This window comes from Bos indicus, chromosome 9 (genome assembly GCF_029378745.1).
Source record: "Bos indicus isolate NIAB-ARS_2022 breed Sahiwal x Tharparkar chromosome 9, NIAB-ARS_B.indTharparkar_mat_pri_1.0, whole genome shotgun sequence".
NCBI classification, from domain to species: domain Eukaryota; kingdom Metazoa; phylum Chordata; class Mammalia; order Artiodactyla; family Bovidae; genus Bos; species Bos indicus.
Window position 1 is genome coordinate 25,615,028 of NC_091768.1, and position 23,745 is coordinate 25,638,772.

Below are 23,745 nucleotides of genomic sequence, written 5' to 3' on the forward strand. Positions count from 1 at the left end.
TAGGTGTGCAGCTTTCCTAGGGAAAAAAACACACACACAGATTCTTATTTAGGTACAATTCCCAATAATCACCATCTCTTGATCCTAGCTGCTTCCCACGAGTAGGAAAATAATCATATATAGTTAGCTTCAGGTCCCAGAGAAAGATTTTCTTGAACATCTACTGTAATAGGGCCCAGAGAAGTTTATTCAATCCCATAGGACACAGGTTCTCCAGTTTAACTGCACACTGGAATTACCTGAAGACTTTTTAAAACTACAAAGCCTGGAATCTATCTCCAGAGACTCTATAATTTGCCTGGTATGTGGCCTGAACACAGTTATTTTTTAAAAACTCCTCAGTTTTTATTTACTGTGCAGCCACCAGCATATCACCTGGGAACCACTCAGAAATGCAAAATCCTGTCCCACCCTACATCAGACACTCCAGTGTAGGGCCCAGTAGTCTGTTTTCAGTGAGCCCACGAGGTGATTTGAATGCACAATGAGGTTTGAGAATCACTGCCGAGGAGACAGGGGCATGGATGATGGATGGGCTTTGAGTCCCAGGTACCAGAGATAATAGCATGTTTTGCCTTCTTCGCACCCACCTTTGGGAGGAGAATTTATGTGATAAATTTGCAAAACACTGCAAATATTTTCTCAGAAAATATAACAAGAAAATATTCCTCTCTTACTAGCCAGAATGAGAATCAAAGATAAATCTCCTTAGCTGAGAAAATACCTAATATAGCCTCCTGTGCTAGGTCACTTCAGTTGTGTCCAGCTCTTTGTGACCCTACAGACTGTAGCCCGCCAGGCTCCCCCGTCCATGGTGATTTTCCAGTATAACCTCCTAAGGTAGGTGAGTTCTTGTGGCCCAGGCATGGTGATTAGAACTGAGGCTTCAGAGCAAGTTTTTAAATTCCAGAGTGAAAGTGAGATAAATGTGTCCCCAAGGCAAGGAGAGAAGAAGTAGAGGAAAAGTGAGTCAACAAGATGGCAGGAGCTAGATAACCCTTTCCTCTTGCCCTGCAAAGGTACGGTTGTTAGCTGCAGGAAATGCTTCATGTGGGTGGATTCTTTGGAATCTCTGAGGTTTCAAACCTGAGTTATTTTGGTCACAGACACTGCTGTAATGCCAGGAAGGTCCTAACATCTAGGTTGTACTCTTGATTTTTGGATTGAAAGCTGCCTGAAATCGTTAAATCATGGTGCTTGACCAGATTTTGGTTTGTTATGGTAATGTTTTAAGAGACGCAGAAATTAAAATACAATATTTCCTGAGTGGTATTATGCATCAGTCACCGGGTTAAGGCAGTGGGAATACAAGGATAAAAAAATCATCCAACTAAGAGTTTTAAATCCAATGGCAAGAAATACACCATATTTCCTGGCTAGACTGTGTAAGGTCTATGCTAGGAAAATAAAATGTCATGGACCACAGCTGATGGTACATTTAATAATGCTGTGGTTGGGGATGGGAAGTATCAGACATGACTTCCCTAAGGAGGCAACGTTTTAACCTGGCCTTTAAAAGTCAACAGATTTTCAGAGGTGTGCTCAGTTTAGTTGAAATAGTAAAAAACATCTGGCATGTGGACTATGAGAACAGGAGATAAAGCTGAAAAGGTTGCTGAATAATCTTGATGGTAAATGGACGTTTTCATAAGAAAGAAAATTGCATAATTGGGTCAGTAATTTAGAATGGACTCTGATGGAGGCTGTGTTAGAACGGAACCAATAATGGAAGCAGAAAGCCCAGTCGACAGATTCTAGTAACATTCAAGGCAGGAGAGGATGAGTGTCTGGAAAGGCAGGGACTTTGGGCACTTACAGGAATGAACTGATTTTTGTTTTAGCTTCCTTCAATACGCAGTCTTATGATACCATAATGATACAGGTCATTAGGGAGCATCCGCGTGTGCTCGGTCGTGTCAGTTGTGTCTGACTCTGCAACCCTAATGGACTGTAGCCCACCAGACTCTTCTGTCCATGAGATTCTCCAGGCGAGAATACTGGTCTGGGTCGCTGTGCCGTCCAGGGGATCTTCCTGACCCAGGGATTAAACGGATCTCTTGTATTGCAGGTGGATTCTTTACCCGCTGGGCACCTGGGAAACCCCTACATGTCATTCATTATCTATTTGTCCAAACCCACAGAATGTACCACACCAAGGGTAAACTTGAAGATAAACTATCAACTCTGGGGTGATTTTGATGTGTCAATGTAAGTTAATCAGTTGTATTAATAACAAATGCACCACTCTGGTGGGGAACCTTGATAATGGGAGAGGCCTTGCATGTGTAGGGACAGGAAGTTTAAGAAATCTACGTACCTTTCTCCTAATTCCGCCATGAAGCTAAAACTACTCTAAAAAAGCACAATCTTTTAAAAACAAAAAATTTTTTAAAGTCCAGAGAGACAAAATTTCACACAATATTTTTCCATATTTATTTAGCAGAAATTTAGCTAAGTAAACAATTTGAAACAGTTCATTATTAATAATTTTAAAATTCTGCAGTTACCAAAAATAGTATCACAACATGCATTAATAACGCTCTTGATACTACTTTAAACATTTTTAAGACAGGTTATGAATTAGCATTTTTACTGAGCTAATGTTATAACTGTAGCAGCTAGCGTTACCAGATATTAATAATTAAATAAACTAATAATTAAACTGTATACTTAAATAAACCTAATAATTAAATTACTGCAAAAGCTGAGTGAATTTCAGTTGTCATAATTCGATTATTAACCTTGACAGGAGAAGTGCCACTAAAAATTTAAGGCTCCAAGGGTTTTCCAGCAAAGGAAAAAAGCTTACTATGAGAGGGTATAACCCCATACAGATTAAATCAAATAGCTAATCAACATTTTTTGTGAAGCCCATAGGGCATCTGAGAATTCTGAGAATTCCTTAAAAAGCTTACATGTTACTATTATATACTGTCCATTATGTCACCACAAGGTCACAAAGCACGACACGTTGCACATGTTGAAAACTCCTTTCCTGAAGAAGCTGGTCACGGCTGAACTGATTTATAGGAATGTGTGACTGCGAATCTGTGTAGGTGCTCAGCAAGCTACTTAATACAGTAGTGCTGACAAACTTGTAAATATGATTTTGAGAGCCCATAACCCCTCTCTCCGGAGAAGGCAATGGCACCCCACTCCAGTACTCTTGCCTGGAAAATCCCATGGATGGAGGAGCCTGGTAGGCTGCAGTCCATGGGGTCGCTAAGAGTCGGACACGACTGAGCGACTTCACTTTTACTTTTCACGTTCATGCATTGGAGAAGGAAATGAAAACCCACTCCAGTGTTCTTGCCTGGAGAATCCCAGGTACGGGGGAGCCTGGTGGGCTGCCGTCTATGGGGTCGCACAGAGTCAGACACGACCGAAGCGACTTAGCAGTAGCAGTAGCAACCCCTCTCTCCACCTCCAGTGAATACAATGGAATCCGGATATTCAACTGTAAAGTAAATAATAATGGAGGCAAAACCCAAGGAAAGTGCACGTTCGTCTCTCGGCCTTAACGTCCACGATCCACCTGCCTAACACTGAGTCATGAGCACTTAGTTCTGCCACCTGTCTCCAGTGTTTCCCTCTCTATAGACACGGCTATGGACACTTTGATACTTAACACACCAACTTGTACTCACTGGTTTTGTCTGATCATTGTATTGGCAATTAAAGGCAGATGGTCCTTTCTCACTTCTATATTTCCTGATCCTGGCAGTGCCTGGTACAACTTAAATGCTCAGCAAATGTTTGTTGAGTGAATAAATGAACTAGACAATATTGACTCTAGAGGTTGTAACTAAACATTGTAATTGTAATAAGTATTTCATTACTTAAAACTATGTTTAATATAATGCCCCCCAAAAAGGAAGAAAAAAAAAACTAGTCTTCTCAGATTATTTCCACGATCAATACTTTAATCCTTATGTTCATTTATATTCATGTGCATGGTACAATTATACACTGGCACAACGTAAGATCAGCTTTCAGTGCTTATTTTTCATTCACATTCGCTACTATTAGTGTAGATTAGCACCAAATTCCTAAACAAATATGTCTCATGAAATGATTTATCAATAATATTAATGTATTATTAAAGTACATTTTCTCATCCACGCCTATCCATCTCTACTTTCAAGTCAGAGCTTGTTCATGATAAAACACAGGTCTAATCACTTTTTAATTCTAATTTTCATTTGGTATAGTAAACAAATTATCAAGCAGCAGCTTCCTCCAGTTTTTAATATATTAATAAAACCACTTCATGTGTCTTCCCCATTTATATTCTTACAGGTAAAATTCCATTACAATGAATTCTCTTGGATAACCAAATTGATTTGTTGTAGCAAATTCACTGTTAGAGAAAAGTTAATTTTATATACATACTATATAGCTTTCAGTATCAATTTATTACAAAGATGCTAGGTTTCAGGAAGTGAAAACCAGCATCTGAAGTCTGAGTAAAAAGTGACACATATACAATTCTTTCCATCAAGATCAGAGATCACTGTGTAGTATGGTACTCTTTATTTTGAAATTTTACGTGTAAAATTACAGAACAATCAATAAGTAATTTCTTTCTCTCCTTCCTATAGCAAACGTTCCAACAAAGTACTTTTATACCAGTTTATTCTTCATAAATAAATCACTATTATAACTGACTACTTACAGAGAAATAAAAATATTTTAATTTCTTAAAAAAATACAGAGCCCTTCTTGATTAACAGAATTTGTTTTAATGGGATTTTATCTAGAGTATCTTATACCTTAGACAGGAGCCATTAAAACAAAGTCAATGACAAAGAATTTATATGATTATATCACACATTTCAGGAAACAAACATGAAGAAACAATTTAAGGCTACCCAGTAATAGCTTCTCATAAAACCCAGTGAACCTTACAATTGTAATTAGACTTCAAAGAGATGAAAATATTAGTCTATGTTGAGCCAAGATTAGGAAATCTTCCACTGTTGACATTTTCATGTTCTTAGTTTTTCAATCAAATAATCAGCCTGTAATTAAAAAAATAACATATCTTTATTCTAATTACTATAGCCTATACGAAATAATTTTACTGGCACTCCTATTATAATAAGCCACAACAGAAGAGCTGGATACTACATATTCTTTTCCTAAAAATCTTACGAAAAACTCTCAATTGTTTTTAAACTATACTCATCTCACACGCTAGAAAAGTAATGCTCAAAATTCTCCAAGCCAGGCTTCAGCAATACGTGAACTGTGAACTTCCAGATGTTCAAGCTGGTTTTAGGAAAGGCAGAGGAACCAGAGATCAAATTGCCAACATCCGCTGCATCATGGAAAAAGCAAGAGAGTTCCAGAAAAACATCTATTTCTGCTTTATTGACTATGCCAAAGCCTTTGACTGTGTGGATCACAATAAACTGTGGAAAATTCTGAAAGAGATGGGAATACCAGACCACCTGATCTGCCTCTTGAGAAATTTGTCTGCAGGTCAGGAAGCAACAGTTAGAACTGGACATGGAACAACAGACTGGTTCCAGATAGGAAAAGGAGTACGTCAAGGCTGTATATTGTCACCCTGCTTATTTAACTTCTATGCAGAGTACATCATGAGAAACTCTGGGCTGGAAGAAGCACAAGCTGGAATCAAGACTGCCGGGAGAAATATCAATAACCTCAGATATGCAGATGACACCACCCTTATGGCAGAAAGTGAAGAGGAACTAAAAAGCCTCTTGATGAAAGTGAAAGAGGAGAGCGAAAAAGTTGGCTTAAAGTTCAACATTCAGAAAACTAAGATCATGGCATCTGGTCCCATCACTTCATGGGAAATAGATGGGGAAACAGTGGAAACAGTGTCAGACTTTATTTTTTGAGGGTCTAAAATCACTACAGATGGTGACTGCAGCCATGAAATTAAAAGATGCTTACTCCTTGGAAGGAAAGTTATGACCAACCTAGATAGCATATTCAAAAGCAGAGACATTACTTTGCCAACAAAGGTCCGTCTAGTCAAGGGTATGGTTTTTCCAGTGGTCATGTATGGATGTGAGAGTTGGACTGTGAAGAAAGCTGAGTGCAGAAGAATTGATGTTTTTGAACTGTGGTGTTGGAGAAGACTCTTGAGAGTCCCTTGGACTGCAAGGAGATCCAACCAGTCCATTCTAAAGGTGATCAGTCCTGGGTATTCTCTGGAAGGAATGATGCTGAAGCTGAGACTCCAGTACTTTGTCCACCTCATGTGAAGAGTTGACTCATTGGAAAAGATTCTGATGCTGGGAGGGATTGGGGGCAGGAGGAGAAGGGGATGACAGAGGATGAGATGGCTGGATGGCATCACCGACTTGATGGACGTGAGTTTGAGTGAACTCCAGGAGTTGGTGATGGACAGGGAGGCCTGGAGTGCTGCAATTCACGGGGTTGCAAAGAGTCGGACATGACCGAGGAACTGAACTGAACTGAACTGAACTGAAAGGTGTTTATTTAATATTTTGTATATAAATAGGCAGATTTTTATCCACATTGCCTATTTGTCAGAAAGTTTCAAAAAGAAAAAGAAATATATAACACTAAAGTTTTATAAAGTAAACTAGGGGGGCTTCCCTAGTGGCTCAGCAGTAAAAGAACCCGCCTGCACATGCAGGAGACAAGGGTTCAATCCCTGGCCAGGGAGGATCCCACAGGCTGTGGGGCAACTGAGCCTGTGTACCACAACCACTGAGCCTGCTCTCCAGAACCCAGGAGCTGCAATTCCCGGGCCCATGTGCTGCAACTGCTGAAGCCCGTGCACCCTAGAGGCTGTGCTCCACAAAGAGAGGCCACCACAATGAGCAGAGAGTGGCTCCCACTCGCCACAACTGGAGAAAAGCCCATGCAGCAACCAAGACCCAGCACAGCCAAAGCTCAGTAAGAATTATTTTTTAAAAATCAAGAAGTAAACTATATATGGAGGAACTTGAAATGCATTTTACCAAGTGAAAGAAGTGAAAAGGCTACATACAATATGATTCTAACTATATGATGTTCTGGAAAAGGCAAAACTGGAGACTTGGGGGAAAAAAAAAAAATCAGTGGTTACCAGAGGTTAAGAGGCAGGGAGAAACGAATATCAGAGCACAGAGGATTTTTAGGGCACTTTTAACTACTCTGCATGGTACTACAGTGTTGGATATATGTCATGATACATTTGTCCAAAGCCACAGTATATATACTACACAAAGAATGAACCCTAATAAAAACTATGGACTTTGAGTGATAAGGATATATCAATGTAGTTTCACGGATTATAACAAACGTATCACTGTGGTGTAGGATGTTGATAGTGGGAGGGATTGTGAGTACGTGGGGACACAGGATATATGGGAACTCTCTGAACTTTCCATTCAATTTTGCTGTGAACCTAAAATTCTTTAAAAAAAAAAAATCTATTTAAAAAAGAATAAAAACTAAGGTCTTCTAGTTGTATTATTTCAGATACTTTACTCAATCATCTTATATATCTGGAATACTATATAAGATTTCAGAATAAATGTTAATATCTTTATTTTGATTTTTTCAAAGTCTCATAATACATACTTAATATCTATATTTAAGAAGAGTTCAGATTCCCAGGATGAACCATTAACAGATATCATAACTTTGTTCATTCATTTTTTTCCCAACTAAAAAATCTTTTAAGGAATACAGTTTAGAAGTTATAAAAATGTATTTAAATTATTTTTTATTATAAAACATAGTATAGAAAATGAGAAATACAGATAAAAAAAATACCTCTTTTTCATCATACCAATCTTTTAAAGAGACCACACCAGCTTCCTACAAAATGTCCCATTTTTTAATGTGAAGTACACATACATCTTGGCTTCCCAGGTGGCACTAGTGGTAAGGAATTCATCTGCCAATGCAGGAATGTAACAGACAGGGGTTCGTTCCTAGGTTAGGAAGATCCACTGGAGAAGGGCATGGCTATCCACTCCAGTATTCCTGCCTGGAAAATTCCATGGACAGAGGAGCCTGGCAGGTTACAGTCCATGGGGTCACACAGAGTCATACATGACTGAAGCAACTTAGCATGCACACACGTACATCTTAAATATATTTTTAATTAAATAAAATAATCTGGACAAGTTGAAGAAAGAGATAATAAGTCTGAAATATGAAGTTTCTAAAAATGAAATGTTTTTTCATTTCTTCTGTAATATGACTATAATAACAATAAATATTAACTAATGGTAATTACTTAATTTATAATTTGATGGTTTTTCAGATATAGCTGCTACAGGTCACCTTATCATCACGGACATATAAGAAACTGGTAAATTACTAGTCAAGTGGCCCTGGAAAGACAGAGTCATTTAATAACTTGACTAAATTTAAACTGAATAAATTTAATAATTTAAAAGCTTGACTGTCAGGTTACAAGCTTATAATCAGTAGAATTCTATTCTACTGTTGCTCTAGCAAAGCAGAATTCTTCAATTTTTTAGACTCACAGCTTCAACTTCAGGTTTAGTGGCTGATGCTACTTGCCTCTCTGTTTTTACGAAGAGGCTAATGATGATACAGGCTGCATTTACTGAGCCCTTACTATCTGCAAGGTACAGTTTTAAGCACTTTGTACACATGTGTGTGTTTGTGTGTGTCTGTGCTTAGTCGCTCAGTTGTGTCCAACTCTTTGCAACCCCATGGACTATAGCCCACCTAGCTCCTCTTTCAACTGAATTTTCCAGGCAAGAATACTGGAGCGGGTTGCCACTTCCTTCTCCATGGGATCTTCCTGACCCAGGGATCGAACCTTCGGCTCCTGCACCTCCTGCATTGGCAGGCAGACTCCTTACCACTGCACCATGTTAATTAAATCATCAATCCTCTTCTGAACCCTAGAGGCAGGCACTATTACCCATAAGTCAGTAGTAGACAAAAAACTTGGGCCTTAAAAAGTTTAAGTAACTTGCACATGGTCACTTGAATAACTAATGGAGCCAGAATTCAGAACTATTAATGCCACGAACTTCTATATCATATCCTCTGCTTACAATTCAGAGACTTCACCACGGTGTCTCTTCCTACAGATCTGATGACCTGGAAAGTCCCCCAAATTACAAAGATTATTTTGGATATGTGCAAATAGTATGTTAAAACAGATGACCAAATCTAGTAAGTATCTACTGTTGCCAAGAAAAGAAAAACTACAACCAAAAGGGCAAATATTTATGTATGCTGCTAGTGTAACAATAATACTCACTGTGATAAACCAATAGGAATTCACTCTATAAACCAATCTTGACATGAAGCTCAGCTGATCAGCTGGTGCCAGAACATGAAGGTGCAAGTGGGCAATGGAACAGAATGGTGACACATGGAAACCCATTCTGAAACAGAAAAGTACGAGATAACTGACAGATTAGTTCTACAATAGTTTACAACTATATTTTCAGGTTAAAACACATAAATATTAAAGATACCCAAAACAGGTTACCTAAGGTAGACAGATTACCACTCAAACAACTCTTCCACTGTTTTTCTACATGAACTTCAGAGTATTCACACCGTTCTTTCTCATGTTGAAGTTCACAGTAAGATAAAGTCTTCATCAAGAAAAGCTTTCACAGAATATTATGGCACTGTATAACTCTTACTAATTCTGAGCTGGCATTATGTCTTACTTCAGTTCTTATCCCTGGTGGCTCAGACGGTAAAGCGTTTGTCTACAATGTGGGAGACCCTGGTTCAATCCCTGGGTTGGGAAGATCCCCTGGAGAAGGAAATGGCAATCGACTCCAGGACTATTGCCTGGAAAATTCCACGGACAGAGGAGCCTGGTAGGCTATAGTCCGTGGGGTCGCAAACAGTCGGACACGACTGAGCAACTTCACTTTCACTTTCAGTTCTTATCATATTATCTTTAATTTTCCTAAAAAATGCTGAGTCACTGGACAGGGAGTAGAAGTAGGGAGTCCTTACTTCTAAGACATGACCAGTAGATGGCATGCTTTCTCCTAAATAAAGTGGTCATTTCCTTACCATCACTAAAAAAACTGTCATCACTTTAAGTTTCTTGAATACTAAAAGTTAGATTTTTTTCCCTAAAGAAATTCAGTTTATACACAATTTTATAGGAATGCACATACTGAACAAAGAAGACTAAGTAACTAGTTTTACCTGCCCACTGCTTGTATATTCCTTTCTGTCTAAACTCTAAGTGGTGCTTATTAGAAGACGTTGAGATGTGAAAAGTTTTATTAAATTTACTAATGAACAATATATTCACTTTCAGGAAAACTGCATTTAAACCATGAACTCTGCATCTCTACTTTCATTTTCCCGAGGAAATAACATTTGAGAAAAACCAACTGTATGTATTGGTTTCTATCTGGAAGTAGACATACCTTGTATTTTCAAAGTCAGTGAAATTATTCCTTTCTAGAATGGCTTTTCCAACAGTTACCATGTTCTCAACTGTAAAACAGGAAAGAAACTACATTATGCTCTAGGAGACATTAAGTTCATTACCAAGTTATTAACCCAAACTTTTAGATCCTAGTAAAAAGTCATATCAAATAGATACACATTTAAAGACTTCTTCAACAGCTCTAAGTTACTGAGACGTTTGCTGATCAACACCTGAAACGAAGGTTCAACCTATCACAAACTATCACACGTGAGCTGACTCTAAACAGCTCTTGAGGGATATTATCAAGTGATACTAGTTAGGACATCTGATCCTGCTGTGGTCTAATTCTAATCATAAGGAAACCAAGTATCTACACAAAACTTGTCTCAGTTAAGAAGACAAGAAAACTTTGAACTTGCCTTTGAACTTAAATTAGGAATATGACACCCCCTGTACACTAGCCTTGCTGTGACTAAATGTTTGTTTTGGCTTCCAAACTCTCATCTGCCTTAGCATCTTAGTCTCAGTGTTTCACGGTCTTCAGATGGGATATGCTTCCCCATTAAAACATTTTTGGCAACCTGGTATCTTCAAGCACAGTGCCAAACTTCAGATCCCTTCTGTTTCTGAATGGTGTAATCAAGCATTAAAAAGAGAAGAAGTGAGAGAATCTGCAGAGGATAGTTTTATAAGAGGTTTAAAATCATTGCCATCAGTTTGCTTCTCTTAAGTCAGGCTTGAGTGGGAAGGCTTCCATGACAAGGTCAGTACCACTCAGTCAAAAAAAAAAAAAAGCTCAAGCCAGACTATATCTTGCTTTCTTTCAAAAGTCTCCCAAGATTCGAGGGGGTGGGGTAAGGTGAAATTAGGAGGCTGGGATTATCATACATACACCGCTATATGTAAAACAGATAACCAACAGGTACCTACTGTATACCACAGGGAACTATACTCAGTATTTTGTTATAACCTGTAAGGAAAAAGAATTTGAAAAAGAATATATATACATACATGTATAACTGAATCACTATGCTGTATACCTGAAACTAACAGGATATTGAAAATCAACTATACTTCAATGAAAAAATTTTAAACTAAGAGAGAGATGGTAGAAGCATGCTACTGTCCATGTAACAAGATGGAGAAGGACTTTCAGCCATAAATCTAGTCCAGAGATCTTAACTGGATGACAAATTAAACTGAAAATATTCAGATGAATGTTGCCTGGTTTCTGGTTCAATATGGAGACCTGTGTGATTATTCAACTTGCTTTTGCTTTCAACATAAAACCATTCTCGAAAGTATAAAATGAGAAAAAAAAATACCCCCAAGATGCCAAACATTTGAATAAATAAAAAAGACTGTTTTTTCTTTTAATTTCTTTAAAGGACATATGACTATTTAATCATTTTAACAGTAACATGGCATTATAAAGTATATAGATGAAATATAAATGACAACAATAACAAAGTGTTGCAAAGTTTCTCATATTTTGAATTGATACAATGCTAATTCTAAGTAGGCTGTTATAATTGTAGGATGTGTATTTTAATTTTGCTATAGCAACTAGTTTAAAAAAATACAAAGAAAATTGGCTAAAATGACAGGAGATAAATTAAAGTGGAATATTAAAAGTATGTTTGAAAAAAAAAAAGTATGTTTGATCAACCACAGAAAGGCAGGAAAGAAGAAACAGGACAACAAAAAGCAAGTGGGACAAATAGAAAACAAATGGCAAGACGGCCGACCTAAACCCAACTATGTCAATAGTTATACTAAATGTTTCTGAACTACATGCTCAGGTTAAAAGACGGAGATTTCCACATTATATTGTTTTTTTAAAATGCCAGATGCAATTACATTGCTATCTTCACGTCTTTAAATATACATATTCAATTTATTATAAGTAAAGGATAGAAGGGGCTTCCCTGGCAGCTCAGTGGTAAAGAATCTGCCTGCCAATGCAGGGGACACAGCTTCCATCCCTGGGTCGGAAAGCTCCCGTGGAAAAGAAAATGGCAACCCACTCCAGTATTCTTGCCTAGGAAATCCCACGGACAGAGAAGCCTGACAAGCTACAGTCCACGGGGTCTCAAAAGAGTTGGATACAACTTAATGACGACAACAACAACACAAGGATAGAAAAAGATACCCAAGGCAAACAGCAAGTAATAAGAAAGTTGGGGTATCTAAATTAATATCATACAAAATAGACACAAGAAGTATTTCCAGAGATTAAGGAACGTTTTATAATGATAAAAATAGATCATTGCGAAGACATGACAATTATGTTATGCATTCACTTAAAATCAACTCCAAACTACATTAAGCAAAACCAATTGTCTCATTCCTATTTCATTGATTGGTATCTACTCTATTATTTCCTTCTTTATTCTTATTTTTATCTGATTTTGCTTGCCTCTTTCTAGTGTCCTAAACTGAAAACAGATCATTGGTTTTATACCTCCCTGTCTAACATAAGCACTTAAAGCTATAAATTTTACTCTATATACTTTAGCTACATTCTGTAATCCTTTGATATATATTTTTATTACCAATCAATTCAAAATATTGTCTTTTTTGAACTATTTAGAAGTTACTTAAAAGTGGGTTAATTTAAAAATATTCAGTACTATTCTAGATTTTATTATTTCTTCAATGTAATTCCATTGTCATCAGACAACATATAAGATTTTGATCATTTGAAAATGTACTGAGACTTACTTTATTGTCCAGAGTATATCTTGGTGAACATGTGCTCATAACAAAATATGTATTCTATAGTTAGGTGAAGTTCTATTAATGTTAATTATAGTCACAGGGCTTGACACTGTTACTAAGCTCTTCTATATGGTTATTATTTTCCTAACTTTAAAGACTATAAAAAAATTAATTGCATTGACTTTTAAAGGTTTATTATGAAGATATTCAAATATACATAAAATCAGTAAAAACAGTATTATATAATGAAATCCAAAACATCTACTATGCTGCTTCAAAATTAGTAACATTTGATTTGCAACAGTTATAAAAGCTTTCATGAAGAAATATTAGAAAAAGAAAAGCAAGCATAAACACATTTCTTCCTCTTAAAAAAAAAAAAAGTAAATACTTAAAGGGCTTCCCTGATGGCTCAGTGGTAGAGTGTCTGCCTGCCAGTGCAGGAGAAATAAGTTCGATCCATAATCTAGGAAGATCCCACGTGCCACAAAGGAGCTAGGCCTGTGTGCCACAAGTATAGAGCCTGGCCACGAGTTAATAAATGTTGAGGTTTGATGATAAGGACATAAAGGTTATACTAAATATTTTCTTTACTTTTGTATATATTGGAAATTTTTCATAGTGACAGTTTAAAAAGCCACATGCTCCTTTATCACAATACCTGTCTCAACTATTTCAATTGTCACTGCCATCACTGATGCCAGTTCAAGATGATATGACCGTGAAGAATACCACCATCCACTTACTGAGTTCTATTTGATCTTTCTTTAGATATTTGCAGTTTTCAAAATGCTTCTTTGGTACCACAAGATAATGATGAGGTGCTGCTGGCTTGATATCTTTGAAGCAAACTAGGTCTTCATTCTAAAGGAAAAAAAAAATGTGTCATTTGTTACTAAATTTTTAAAAAGAATTTCCTAATGCGGTTGAGGCATGTGTCAGACATCATAAATCTCAGTCTGATACGGAAATGGTACTTACGTTACAACTAATCTCCATTGGGCAATTTTGTGATTATGCATTATGTCCATAAACACAAGCTTTAGCTTCCTTCATGAGACACTCATTTATCCCAGAGAAGAAAAAGACTTTTTTAAAGTCAATTTCAAGGAAAAAATTATGAATGAAGCTATTAAATTCATTACTATAATCCCAAATTTTTAAAAATTTTCATTATATATTTCTCCATCTCTACCCTAAGGTTTTTCTCCTCCTAATATGTACTTTTCGGAGAAGGCAATGGCACCCCACTCCAGTACTCTTGCCTGGAAAATCCCATGGAGGGGGGAGCCTACTTTTAAAGGTGTGACAACAGAATCATAGCAAGTTTGATAATTCTTTTTTAAATTTAGTTTTTTTCCAAAGTCACATTTTCTTCAATTATAGCATCATCTAGCATCTACATGGGATTACATTTTAAAACTTTTTCCAAAAATTTTTTTTATTTGCCACTTTACAGCATTAAAAAAGACTCAAAATATTGAAAACAAACTCCAGTATATTGTGCTAAGATATGTATGGCATCAGTTTTCTGTTTTATAAACTCTACACAGTAATGTAAGGAAAAAACAAAAGGAAACAAAACAGTGAATCTTTCAATCTATTAACATTTGAGTTTCAAGCTTTTCCAAGAGAAAAATCTATATTCCCTAAATAAGCTTATTCAATTTCTCCTACTTAAAAATTAAGTAAAAACTAAAATCAGTATCAATAAGCATGCTGCTGCTGCTGTTAAGTCACTTCAGTCGTGTCCGACTCTGTGCGACCCCATAGACGGCAGCCCACCAGGCTCCCCGGTCCCTGGGATTCTCCAGGCAAGAACACTGGAGTGGGTTGCCATTTCCTTCTCCAACGCATGAAAGTGAAAAGTGAAAGGGAAGTCCCTGAGTTGTGTCCGACTCTTAGCGCCCCATGGCCTGAGCTCACCAGGCTCCTCCGTCCATGGGATTTTCCAGGCAAGAGTACTGGAGTGGGGTGCCATTGCCTTAAGCATAGTTTCCCTCAAAAACACTGACAGAATGCACTGTTGCTCATTAGTTCTCCATTCCAAGAACTAAAATTCAACTGGGACAAGGACCTCATATGCATACCAATAATCTTGATTTCAACAAGAATAATGACGAAAGGCAATTGTACATGTATCATGAACTTCCTTATCAGTATCCATCAGTTCAGTTCAGTTGCTCAGTCGTGTCAGACTCTTTGCGACCCCATGGACTGCAGCACACCAGGCCTCCCTGTCCATTACCAACTCCTGAAGTTTACACAAACTCATGTCCATTGAGTCGGTGATGCCATCCAACCATCTCATCCTCTGTAGTCCCCTTCTCCTCCCGCCTTCAATCTTTTCCAGCATCAGGGTCTTTTCAAATGAGTCAGTTCCTCACATCAGGTGGCCAAAGTACTGGAGTTTCAGCTTCAGCCTCAGACCTTCCAATGAATATTCAGGACTGATCTCCTTTAGGATGGACTGGTTGGATCTCCTTGCAGTCCAAGGGACTCTCAAGAGTTTTCTCCAATACCACCGTTTAAAAGCATAAATTCTTTGGTGCTCAGCTTTCTACACAAACTCTCACATCCATACATGACTACTGGAAAACCATAGCCTTGACTAGACGGACCTTTGTTGGCAAAGTAATGTCTCTGCTTTTTAATATGCTATCTAGGTTGGTCATAGCTTTTCTTCCAAGGAGCAATCATCTTTTAATTTCATGGCTGCAATCACCATCTGCAGTGATTATGGAGCCCAAAAAATAAAGTCTGACACTGTTGCCACTGTTTCCCCATCTATTTGCCATGAAATGATCAGTATCCATACTGCTCATCTAAACTTTAGGTGACTGACAAGCTGATCTCCAATGACACCACATGATACTTTAATATCACAAATACACTGTATATCTGTCATATTCTATATGACATAGCTGTACTTTATAAATGATATACTTTGCTCCTTCTCCTTCTTCAGAGCTTTATTCAAATGCCACCTTCTTTTCTTAATTTTTTAAAATTTATTTGGCTACATCAGATCTTAGCTGTAGCACACAGGATCTCTGTTGTGTTATACAGACTCTTTCGTTGAGGCGTGCAGGCATGGGCTCCAGCTCAGTAGTTGTGGTGCACGGGCCCAGTTGTTCCAGGGCACATGAGATCTTAGTTCCCTGACCAGGGATCAAACCCGTGTCCCCTGTATTAGCAGGCGGATTCTTAACCACTGGACTACCAGGGAAGTCCTCAAATGCCCTCACCTTCTTAGTGAAGCATTTCCTTATTAAAATTTTAAAACTGCATCCCTTTTCTCTTTTGTTGTTCCCCATCTAAGAAACTATGCATTTTATTTATTATGTTGCTTATTGTCTATTTCCTGTGAGTAGAATGTAAGCACCACGAGGATGGGGATTTTTGCTCATTTTATTTGTTGCTGTATCCCAATGCCTCCAGCAGTGTCTGGCACACAGAAGGCACTCATGTAAATACTGAATAATGGACGGGTGACTGAATTTCCTCTTTCCCAGGGATAAAGCTCTGCCTCTTGGGGCCAGTTTAAACCTTTCTCCATTGGCACCTGCCCATCGGGATTTAAGCACACCAAAGACTTCCCTGTTTTATAAAACTTTCTCTTAACTCCACCTCCTCCTGTAGTTACCACTATCTCTCCCTACTCCCCAAGACTGCCAAACTTCCTTCAGAAGTTGTCTGTCTTTGCTGTCTTCAATGTTTTAGGTTGAATCTTGAGGTTTTCATCAGCGATCTGCCCTCTGCCCCATCACTGCACTGCAGTTGTTCTCCTGAAGGTCAGCGGTCATCACCCTGGGGACAAAACCAGTTCTAATCTAAGTTGGCCTCTCTGCATGCATACTGGAGAGTCATCCAACCCAGATATGAGGATGAGGGAAGGTAGATACTGCTGCCAATTCCTATCTCCTCAACATATTCCTTTCTCTTCGCTTTCCTAGTTTTCCCTTTGTTTCTCTGTCCCCTTTACAGGTCTTCATCCTCTACCTGTCTCTTACGATGTTAAGGTTCTTCAGAGTTCTGTGCAGGGATCCCTTCACTACCCTACAAATATGTCCTGCTGCTGCTGCTGCTGCTGCTAAGTCGCTTCAGTCGTGTCCGACTCTGTGCGACCCCATAGACGGCAGCCCACCAGGCTCCCCAGTCCCTGGGATTCTCCAGGCAAGAACACTGGAGTGGGCTGCCATTTCCCCCTCCAATGCATTAAAGTGAAAAGTGAAAGTGAAGTTGCTCAGTCCTGTCGGACTCCCAGGGACCCCATGGACTGCAGCCTACCAGGCTCCTCCGTCCGTGGGGTGATAATTTCCCTCTTTTCAATTTCCACCTGTAAGCTGGCAGTTCCTATCATCTGGGCTAGAAATGCAGACCTCTGCATTGTCAGACCCCTAATTATTCCTAAATTGATCTGCTTTTCTTCATCCCCATTATTACATTTTATATTAGGCTGGATTACCTCAACAGCTTCATAACCAATCTCTATGCCTCCAGCCTGGTCCTCTCCCAAACATTCTCCCCCAGGGTACCAGATGATCTTTCAAAGATCAAACGTTTTCATGGACCTCAACCATTTTCTTCCAACCCAGCATCAACAGTAGCAATAAACTGTGGAGCTTCCTTCCTTTCACTCTTTAAATAAAGCCCAAACTGCTTAATATGAAGTACAACAGCCTTAATAACTTGGCCCTCGCCTACCTCTCCACCCTCATCTTTTACCACTCACCCCTTCAAACTCTATCTGTGCTCCAGTTAGATTGAATTTCTATTCGCCTGTGGCAGAGATCAAACCGCGGAAGGTTCTCTTTACCGAAGACATTCTTCTCTCCTCCTCCTCACCTGACCATACTTATTTTTTCATGTCTCACTTCCTCTGGAAGCTCTTCCCTAACCCTTCAAGTCTGGTCAGGTGCCCCTCCCACGGGCCTTGCAAAATACTGCAGGTAGTAAAACCGTCTCACCGTAGCACGGAGCACTATCAGCTGCCTCTTCTGTCGGTACTGACTCCACCCTTTAGATTATAAAATGTAGACAGGGACTACTAGCCTTTATTTACCTTGCTCACCACTGAATCTCCAACAGTGCTTAGAAGGAATTCAATTTACTTTTAACCAATGAATGATTACTACAAAACAAAACAAAGCCCAGAATCTTTGGAGCTGATTCTTTCAAAAGACTGTTTCTTTAAAGGCCAGTCAAGCTGGTAGACGAAAGTGCCTACCCGATATCTGTTTTAAAATATCTGAGCAAAGTCTAAATGCTCTGAAAATTTCCACATATCCTAACTGATAATAACACTTCTAAGGAACTGGACTCTTTAGTGGAAATCAGAATGCATTAACTAATTGTGTGACCACGGACCACTTCTGCCAGCCTATTTTCAGTCAATCTAACAAATCGGCTTTTCAGTCACCATTATCTATTTTCTACTAGTTTGTTTTCAGTATCAGTATTTGCAGAACGTAAAGGCAGTGTCTAGAAAAGTAGGGGGAGGTGGGGTAGAAGGAGGTTCCTTTAATAAAATCAGAGGTCACTATTGTCCACCGACCACCTCGGCAGCTGCGGAGAGAGGTTTTATATCTACATTGTCTCCCATTAGAACAGTAAACGAGGCTGGCGACACTCCCGGCGCCTAGAGAAACAAGCCTGTCTGTATCACTAGGACACCCAGCCTCCCCCAGTTCCATTTACCCAGGACCGTCCCCACCCGATCCACGCCGGCGAGGCCCCCCTGAGCTGAGGCGCCCTAAGCGGAGCTCCCCAAGGGCGTTCCGGATCCCACCCGCGCCGGGTCGCGCGTCGCAGCCCACCTCACAGTGCAGGAGTTCGGTGCCGGGATCCTGGTGCGCCGCGATCCGGCAGAACACGCACTTGCTACTGTAGTTCGCGAGCTCCGGGGACTCTGCGGCGACCGCGGGGGTCTCCCCTGGGGACCCCGCGGGTTGGGCAGCCGCCACTGGCTCAGAGCGGGCACACGACTTCTCTAAACCGCATTCCTCCTCCTCCATCATCGCACCCGCTCTTCTGCGCCGCTGAGAGACCTCTCCGGGACAACAGGGCCTCTTGCAGTTAGCCTCCTGCACCTCCTAGATTTTACCTCGAGGCGTCGCCCCTCGTCTGGCGCTGGGCCGGGCCGGGAGCTGGGCACAGCGCGGATCCAGGGCGACCGGAGCCGCAAGGTGACTCGCCGCGGAGCCGCAAAATCCAGAGGCTGGCCTTCACGCTGACTGCCACGCGGGGGCGCGCAAGGACGCTACACGGAAGAGCCGCCGCCATCGGCGGCAGTCGCCCATCCCCGTGCGTCTCGGTGGTAACGACTCAGGACTTCCGCCACAACGCCGGCTCGCGCCCCACGCCGCGATGACATCACGTTCGCGCTCTACCCGGGAGCCGAATGGCACTTATTGACCGTTCTTAACGTCATCTCCCGGAAGCCAGCAACATAAAGTGCCTCGAGTGTATAATGATGTCTTAAAAAAAAAAAAGTTTTAAAAAATTCGTAGGTTTTACGAGAATGAACATTTCTAGAGCTTTGATGCTTTGGATATCCATTTTCTACAATGATAATCTTAGGTGATAAGGCTCAAAATATCAAACAGAACTTCACACCTGTTTTTACCTTTTGTTGTTATTATTGACAGCACCAGCTAGATCAAAATAGTGGGCTTTATCTCATTCTTTATACACAGATAAATGCGGAATCCTGTAGTTTATAGTCTGACATATTCCAGAACTTCATAGAAATTGACGAGGAATTGACCTAGAAACTTTAAGAAATTGACAAGAAATTCAGGCTTTCTTGGGAGTTGTGCTTCGGGAAAGAGCGAAAAATGAGTAACACATTCCCTTGCTGGTTCCCTGGGTTGGGAGGGGCGCATGAGTTGGTCCCTTAAATGGGATGAGGGCGGGGGCAGATCTGGTGGTCTTTTGGCGGGGGTGGCTTAGGAGGTCTGCCCACCCACCCCCCACCCCCTTGGTGCTGTGTGCAGGGATCATGAGTAATGCCCTCTTTCTGCTCAGGACATCACAGAAGTAGCAGTTGGGTTTTTGGTCTTTTTGTACCTTGTTTATAATTTGTTCAGGCTTTACTTCAGTTCAATTCAGTCCCTCAGTCCTGTCCAACTCTTTGTGACCCCATGGACTGCAGCATGCCAGGCTTCCCGGTCCATCACCAACTCCCTGGAGCTTGCTCAAAACTTGCACGCAGTTATTTTTAGTCCTTTAGTTTCTTTATATTCTGTTGCTCAAGGAGACGTTTGTCCACATGCAAACACTGTAGCAAAGGGTCCCAAGTCCTCAGTCTCTCTCATTCCCGCCCTGTGAGCTTTCACACCCCTTGTTTTTAAGGGTTAAGGGGCTGAAGTTTTCCTCTTCTGAAGCATCTTCCTGCTGGACAGGGGTCTCAGACCCTAGCTTACACTGCTGCTGCTGCTAAGTCGCTTCAGTAGTGTCTGACTCTGTGCGACCCCATAGACGGCAGCCCACCAGGCTTCCCGTCCCTGGGATTCTCCAGGCAAGACCACTGGAGTGGGTTGCCATTTCCTTCTCCAATGCATGAAAGTGAAAAGTGAAAGTGAAGTCGCTCAGTCGTGTCCGACTCTAGCCACCCCATGGACTGCAGCCTACCAGGCTCCTCCATCCATGGGATTTTCTAAGCAAAAGTACTGGAGTGGGGTGCCATTGTGTAGAAGTCCCTTGCTGACTGTTTCAAGGACATGTAGGGACCTGGGCCACCCTCTGCTGGAATGGATTGAAACCCTTGAGCCATAATGAGCCTTACTTGAAACTGCTGGAGCCTAGAAGATACAAAGTTAACCAAAAGATTAACCAGACAAGGGCCAAAAAGAGCAATAATGGCCACTAAGGAGCCTAGAAATGGAAGGAACCAAGTTAACTTTGGGAGTAGGGCTCCTGTAACTGTTGACCAGACAGTGAGATTGTGTTGCTCTTGCCAAAATTGTGAAGCCTTTCTGCATGGGTGAGTATTTCTTTAATATTAACATCCACCTGTCCTGTTGCATTGATCTGGGCACAGCAGGAAGTATTAGTTACCAAACACACTCTGCCTTGTTCTGCCAGAAAGTAACAAAGAGCCAGGCAATTATGAAGAACTATATTAGCCAAAGAGACAAGAAAGGTCTTAGGTCCCATTAAGGCTTGTTCTTTCAGTTCCATCACATAACCACAGTCGGGTGAAATTTCTCAGTGTTACTTCATGAGAAGTTAAACCTCCATGTAGAGCTGCCTGTCCTATGGCTAGCCCTGCCCTGTGCTAAGATCATTCCTTTTGCTCTCCAGATTCGGGAGTGAGCCAGCCTGGTCCTATTATAGATAATATCCCTCTTATCCCTATAGACCATACAGGACACTCTCACACAAAGTGGACATCATCAGTGCATTTACAGGCCATAGTATGAAGGCCTTGGAAAAAGGGCATGGCCTGGCATAACTCCATAACATGATGTTTTGGGTGTCTTCAGAGGAAAACAAGCGGAGAAGGCAATGGCACCCCACTCCAGTACTCCTGCCTGGAAAATCCCATGGATGGAGGAGCCTGGTAGGCTGCAATCCATTGGGTCGCTGAGGGTCAGACACGACTGAGCGACTTCACTTTCACTTTTCACTTTCATGCATTGGAGGGGGAAATGGCAACCCACTCCAGTATTCTTGCCTGGATAATACCAGGGACGGGGGAGCCTGGTGGGCTGCCGTCTATGGGGTCACACAGAGTCAGACACGACTGAAGTGACTTAGCAGTAGCAGAGGAAAACAAACCCTTAAAGGGGGCAGACCTGAATGTCTTACGGTTGTTCAGAGCTGATAGTCCTTAAGGACATAGCTGTCACTAGTACCTATGCAACTAGGAGACCACAAATCTTTATGTTGGTAATTTAGATTATATCATGTTATAAAGGTCTTCATGAAATGCTTGAGTGTGATCTGGTTGGTTTCGTCAGAGTTAACAACTGTAGTCCAGCTCATTATTTGCTCAGTGTCCCACAGGTGGGTTGAATTGGATTGACGAGGTGGATGAGATGTTTCTTTCAACCATTCACACTCCCCTTCCATGTTGTTTAGGAAGACGGAACCATAGTTTGAAACAGGACACAGGTGGGGGAGGTTGTAAGTACAGTTTCTCCCTACATAAGAGGCAGAATATCTGCTGTAATTCTGTCTCCGATTGCGGGGGTGGGGCGGGGGTAGGGACAGGCATACAAAACAAGTACCATTTGTGCAGTTTAACAGAGCGTGCCCCATGCCTTGGGTAGTTGTATAGGGAATTCAGGTTAAGGCATTGTAATAGCCCCCTGGAAAGTGCAAGCGTGACTAGCAGAGAGGGAAGGGGTGGCAATTGTCCCCAATTTAGTTGGTTAATCAATATTGGAACCGGAAGGATCAGGGGAAATGCAAGAGGAGGGCCAGTATCCAGCTGGGCTGGTGAGTGTTGATGGTATATCCCGCATTATTTTAAATGTTCTCTTTTGGGCATGATTTTGAAAATGTTGATAAGTGAGTGTTCTCACTATTTTTCCCTGGTTACAAGGACTAGTAGGGCACACAGAGTCAATAACAGAGCATTTTTGGGGTGGAGAATTTTCCCTTAAACCAGCATGGACAAGGGAGTTAATTCTCTGGCGAGGGTGGCCGAGCAAACCAGTAGGATGCAAGCAACAGCACAATAGCAAATAGGAGTCCAACTCACACACCGTTTTACTTACCTGCGGATCATGCCTGTGCTCGCAATAGGCTTCTCAGGGTTTCCACTGGCTCACAGATGTGTTGCTCTTCTCTAAGGACTTGTGGGGTTTTTGGAGGTAATAGCTTTAGTCTAGACAAATGTACCCAAATAGATATCCCTTGCAGTTTGACAGCAGTCAGGATGGCTAAAATTACTTCACAATAGCCTTTCCATTTTGGTAAATAGTTGGTCTTCGGGGGAACCGCTCTTTCCAGGTTTTAAGAAGAGCCTGGTTCCCAGGGTTTATTTGTGAAGGAACTGCCCCTTGCAGTGTGTTTTTAGTCGGGGCTGGCAGTGCCTTGTGGGCATAGTCATAGATTGCCTTATGAACTTGTCCTAGATTAGTAATATACCACAGTGTCCAGCTCACTTCCACATCTAGTACAATGTCAATAGTAAGGAAAGGCCTCCCACTGGTCATTTCTGAGCTAAGCCTCAGACCACTCCTGGGGGCTACATGGACCCTGAGGACTGCAAGAGGAAGCAAGTGTCATGAGTCTCTTGGCAGAGCTTTGCTAAGGTTTTCTTTAAAGTATGGTTCATTTTCTCCATCTTCCCTGAAGACTGGAGGTCTTCAAGTATGGAGGCCAAGAAGTATGTAGCTTGTAATCAATCCCTAGGGCCCTTGTGAGCCCCTGTGTGATTTTGGCTATAAAAGGGGGCCTGCTATTGCCCTGGAGGGGAAGTTCAAACCAAGGAATTATTTCTTTTATAAAGGACTTAGATTTCAGTAGCCTTTTCAGGTAGAGTGGGGAAGGCTTCAACCCATCCTGTGAAAATATCAACAAATACACAAGAAGATACAGCCTCACCACGGGGGCATTTGGGTAAAATCTAACTGCCAGCCAGTCTTCCCTATGTGTGTCCCTTGAGGTTGAACTGGCCTGAG

General features: G+C 40.9%; 1 protein-coding gene across 1 annotated transcript; it reads right to left on the reverse strand.

Moving 5' to 3' along the window:
- Nucleotides 1-3,902: 3,902 nt before the first annotated feature.
- On the reverse strand, nucleotides 3,903-19,410 carry HINT3 (histidine triad nucleotide binding protein 3). Its single transcript, XM_019967112.2, has 5 exons — nucleotides 18,928-19,410; nucleotides 13,855-13,972; nucleotides 10,383-10,452; nucleotides 9,239-9,365; nucleotides 3,903-5,021 (listed from the first exon to the last, which is right to left on the reverse strand). The coding sequence occupies exons 1-5, from the start codon at nucleotides 19,126-19,128 to the stop codon at nucleotides 4,989-4,991; spliced, it is 549 nt and encodes a 182-aa protein (XP_019822671.2). The 5' UTR covers nucleotides 19,129-19,410; the 3' UTR covers nucleotides 3,903-4,988.
- Nucleotides 19,411-23,745: the final 4,335 nt, after the last annotated feature.

Bases quoted from the DNA above. Each gene is read 5' to 3' on its own strand.
- HINT3 (XM_019967112.2), bottom strand. From the start codon at position 19,128: ATGATGGAGGAGGAGGAATGCGGTTTAGAGAAGTCGTGTGCCCGCTCT. The intron at 10,453-13,854 runs GTAAGTGGATGG...CCTGTTTTACAG, and splicing joins GAAAGATCAAATAGAACTCA to TTGAGAACATGGTAACTGTT. The intron at 5,022-9,238 runs GTGAGTATTATT...TTTTAATTACAG, and splicing joins ATTCCTATTGGTTTATCACA to GCTGATTATTTGATTGAAAA.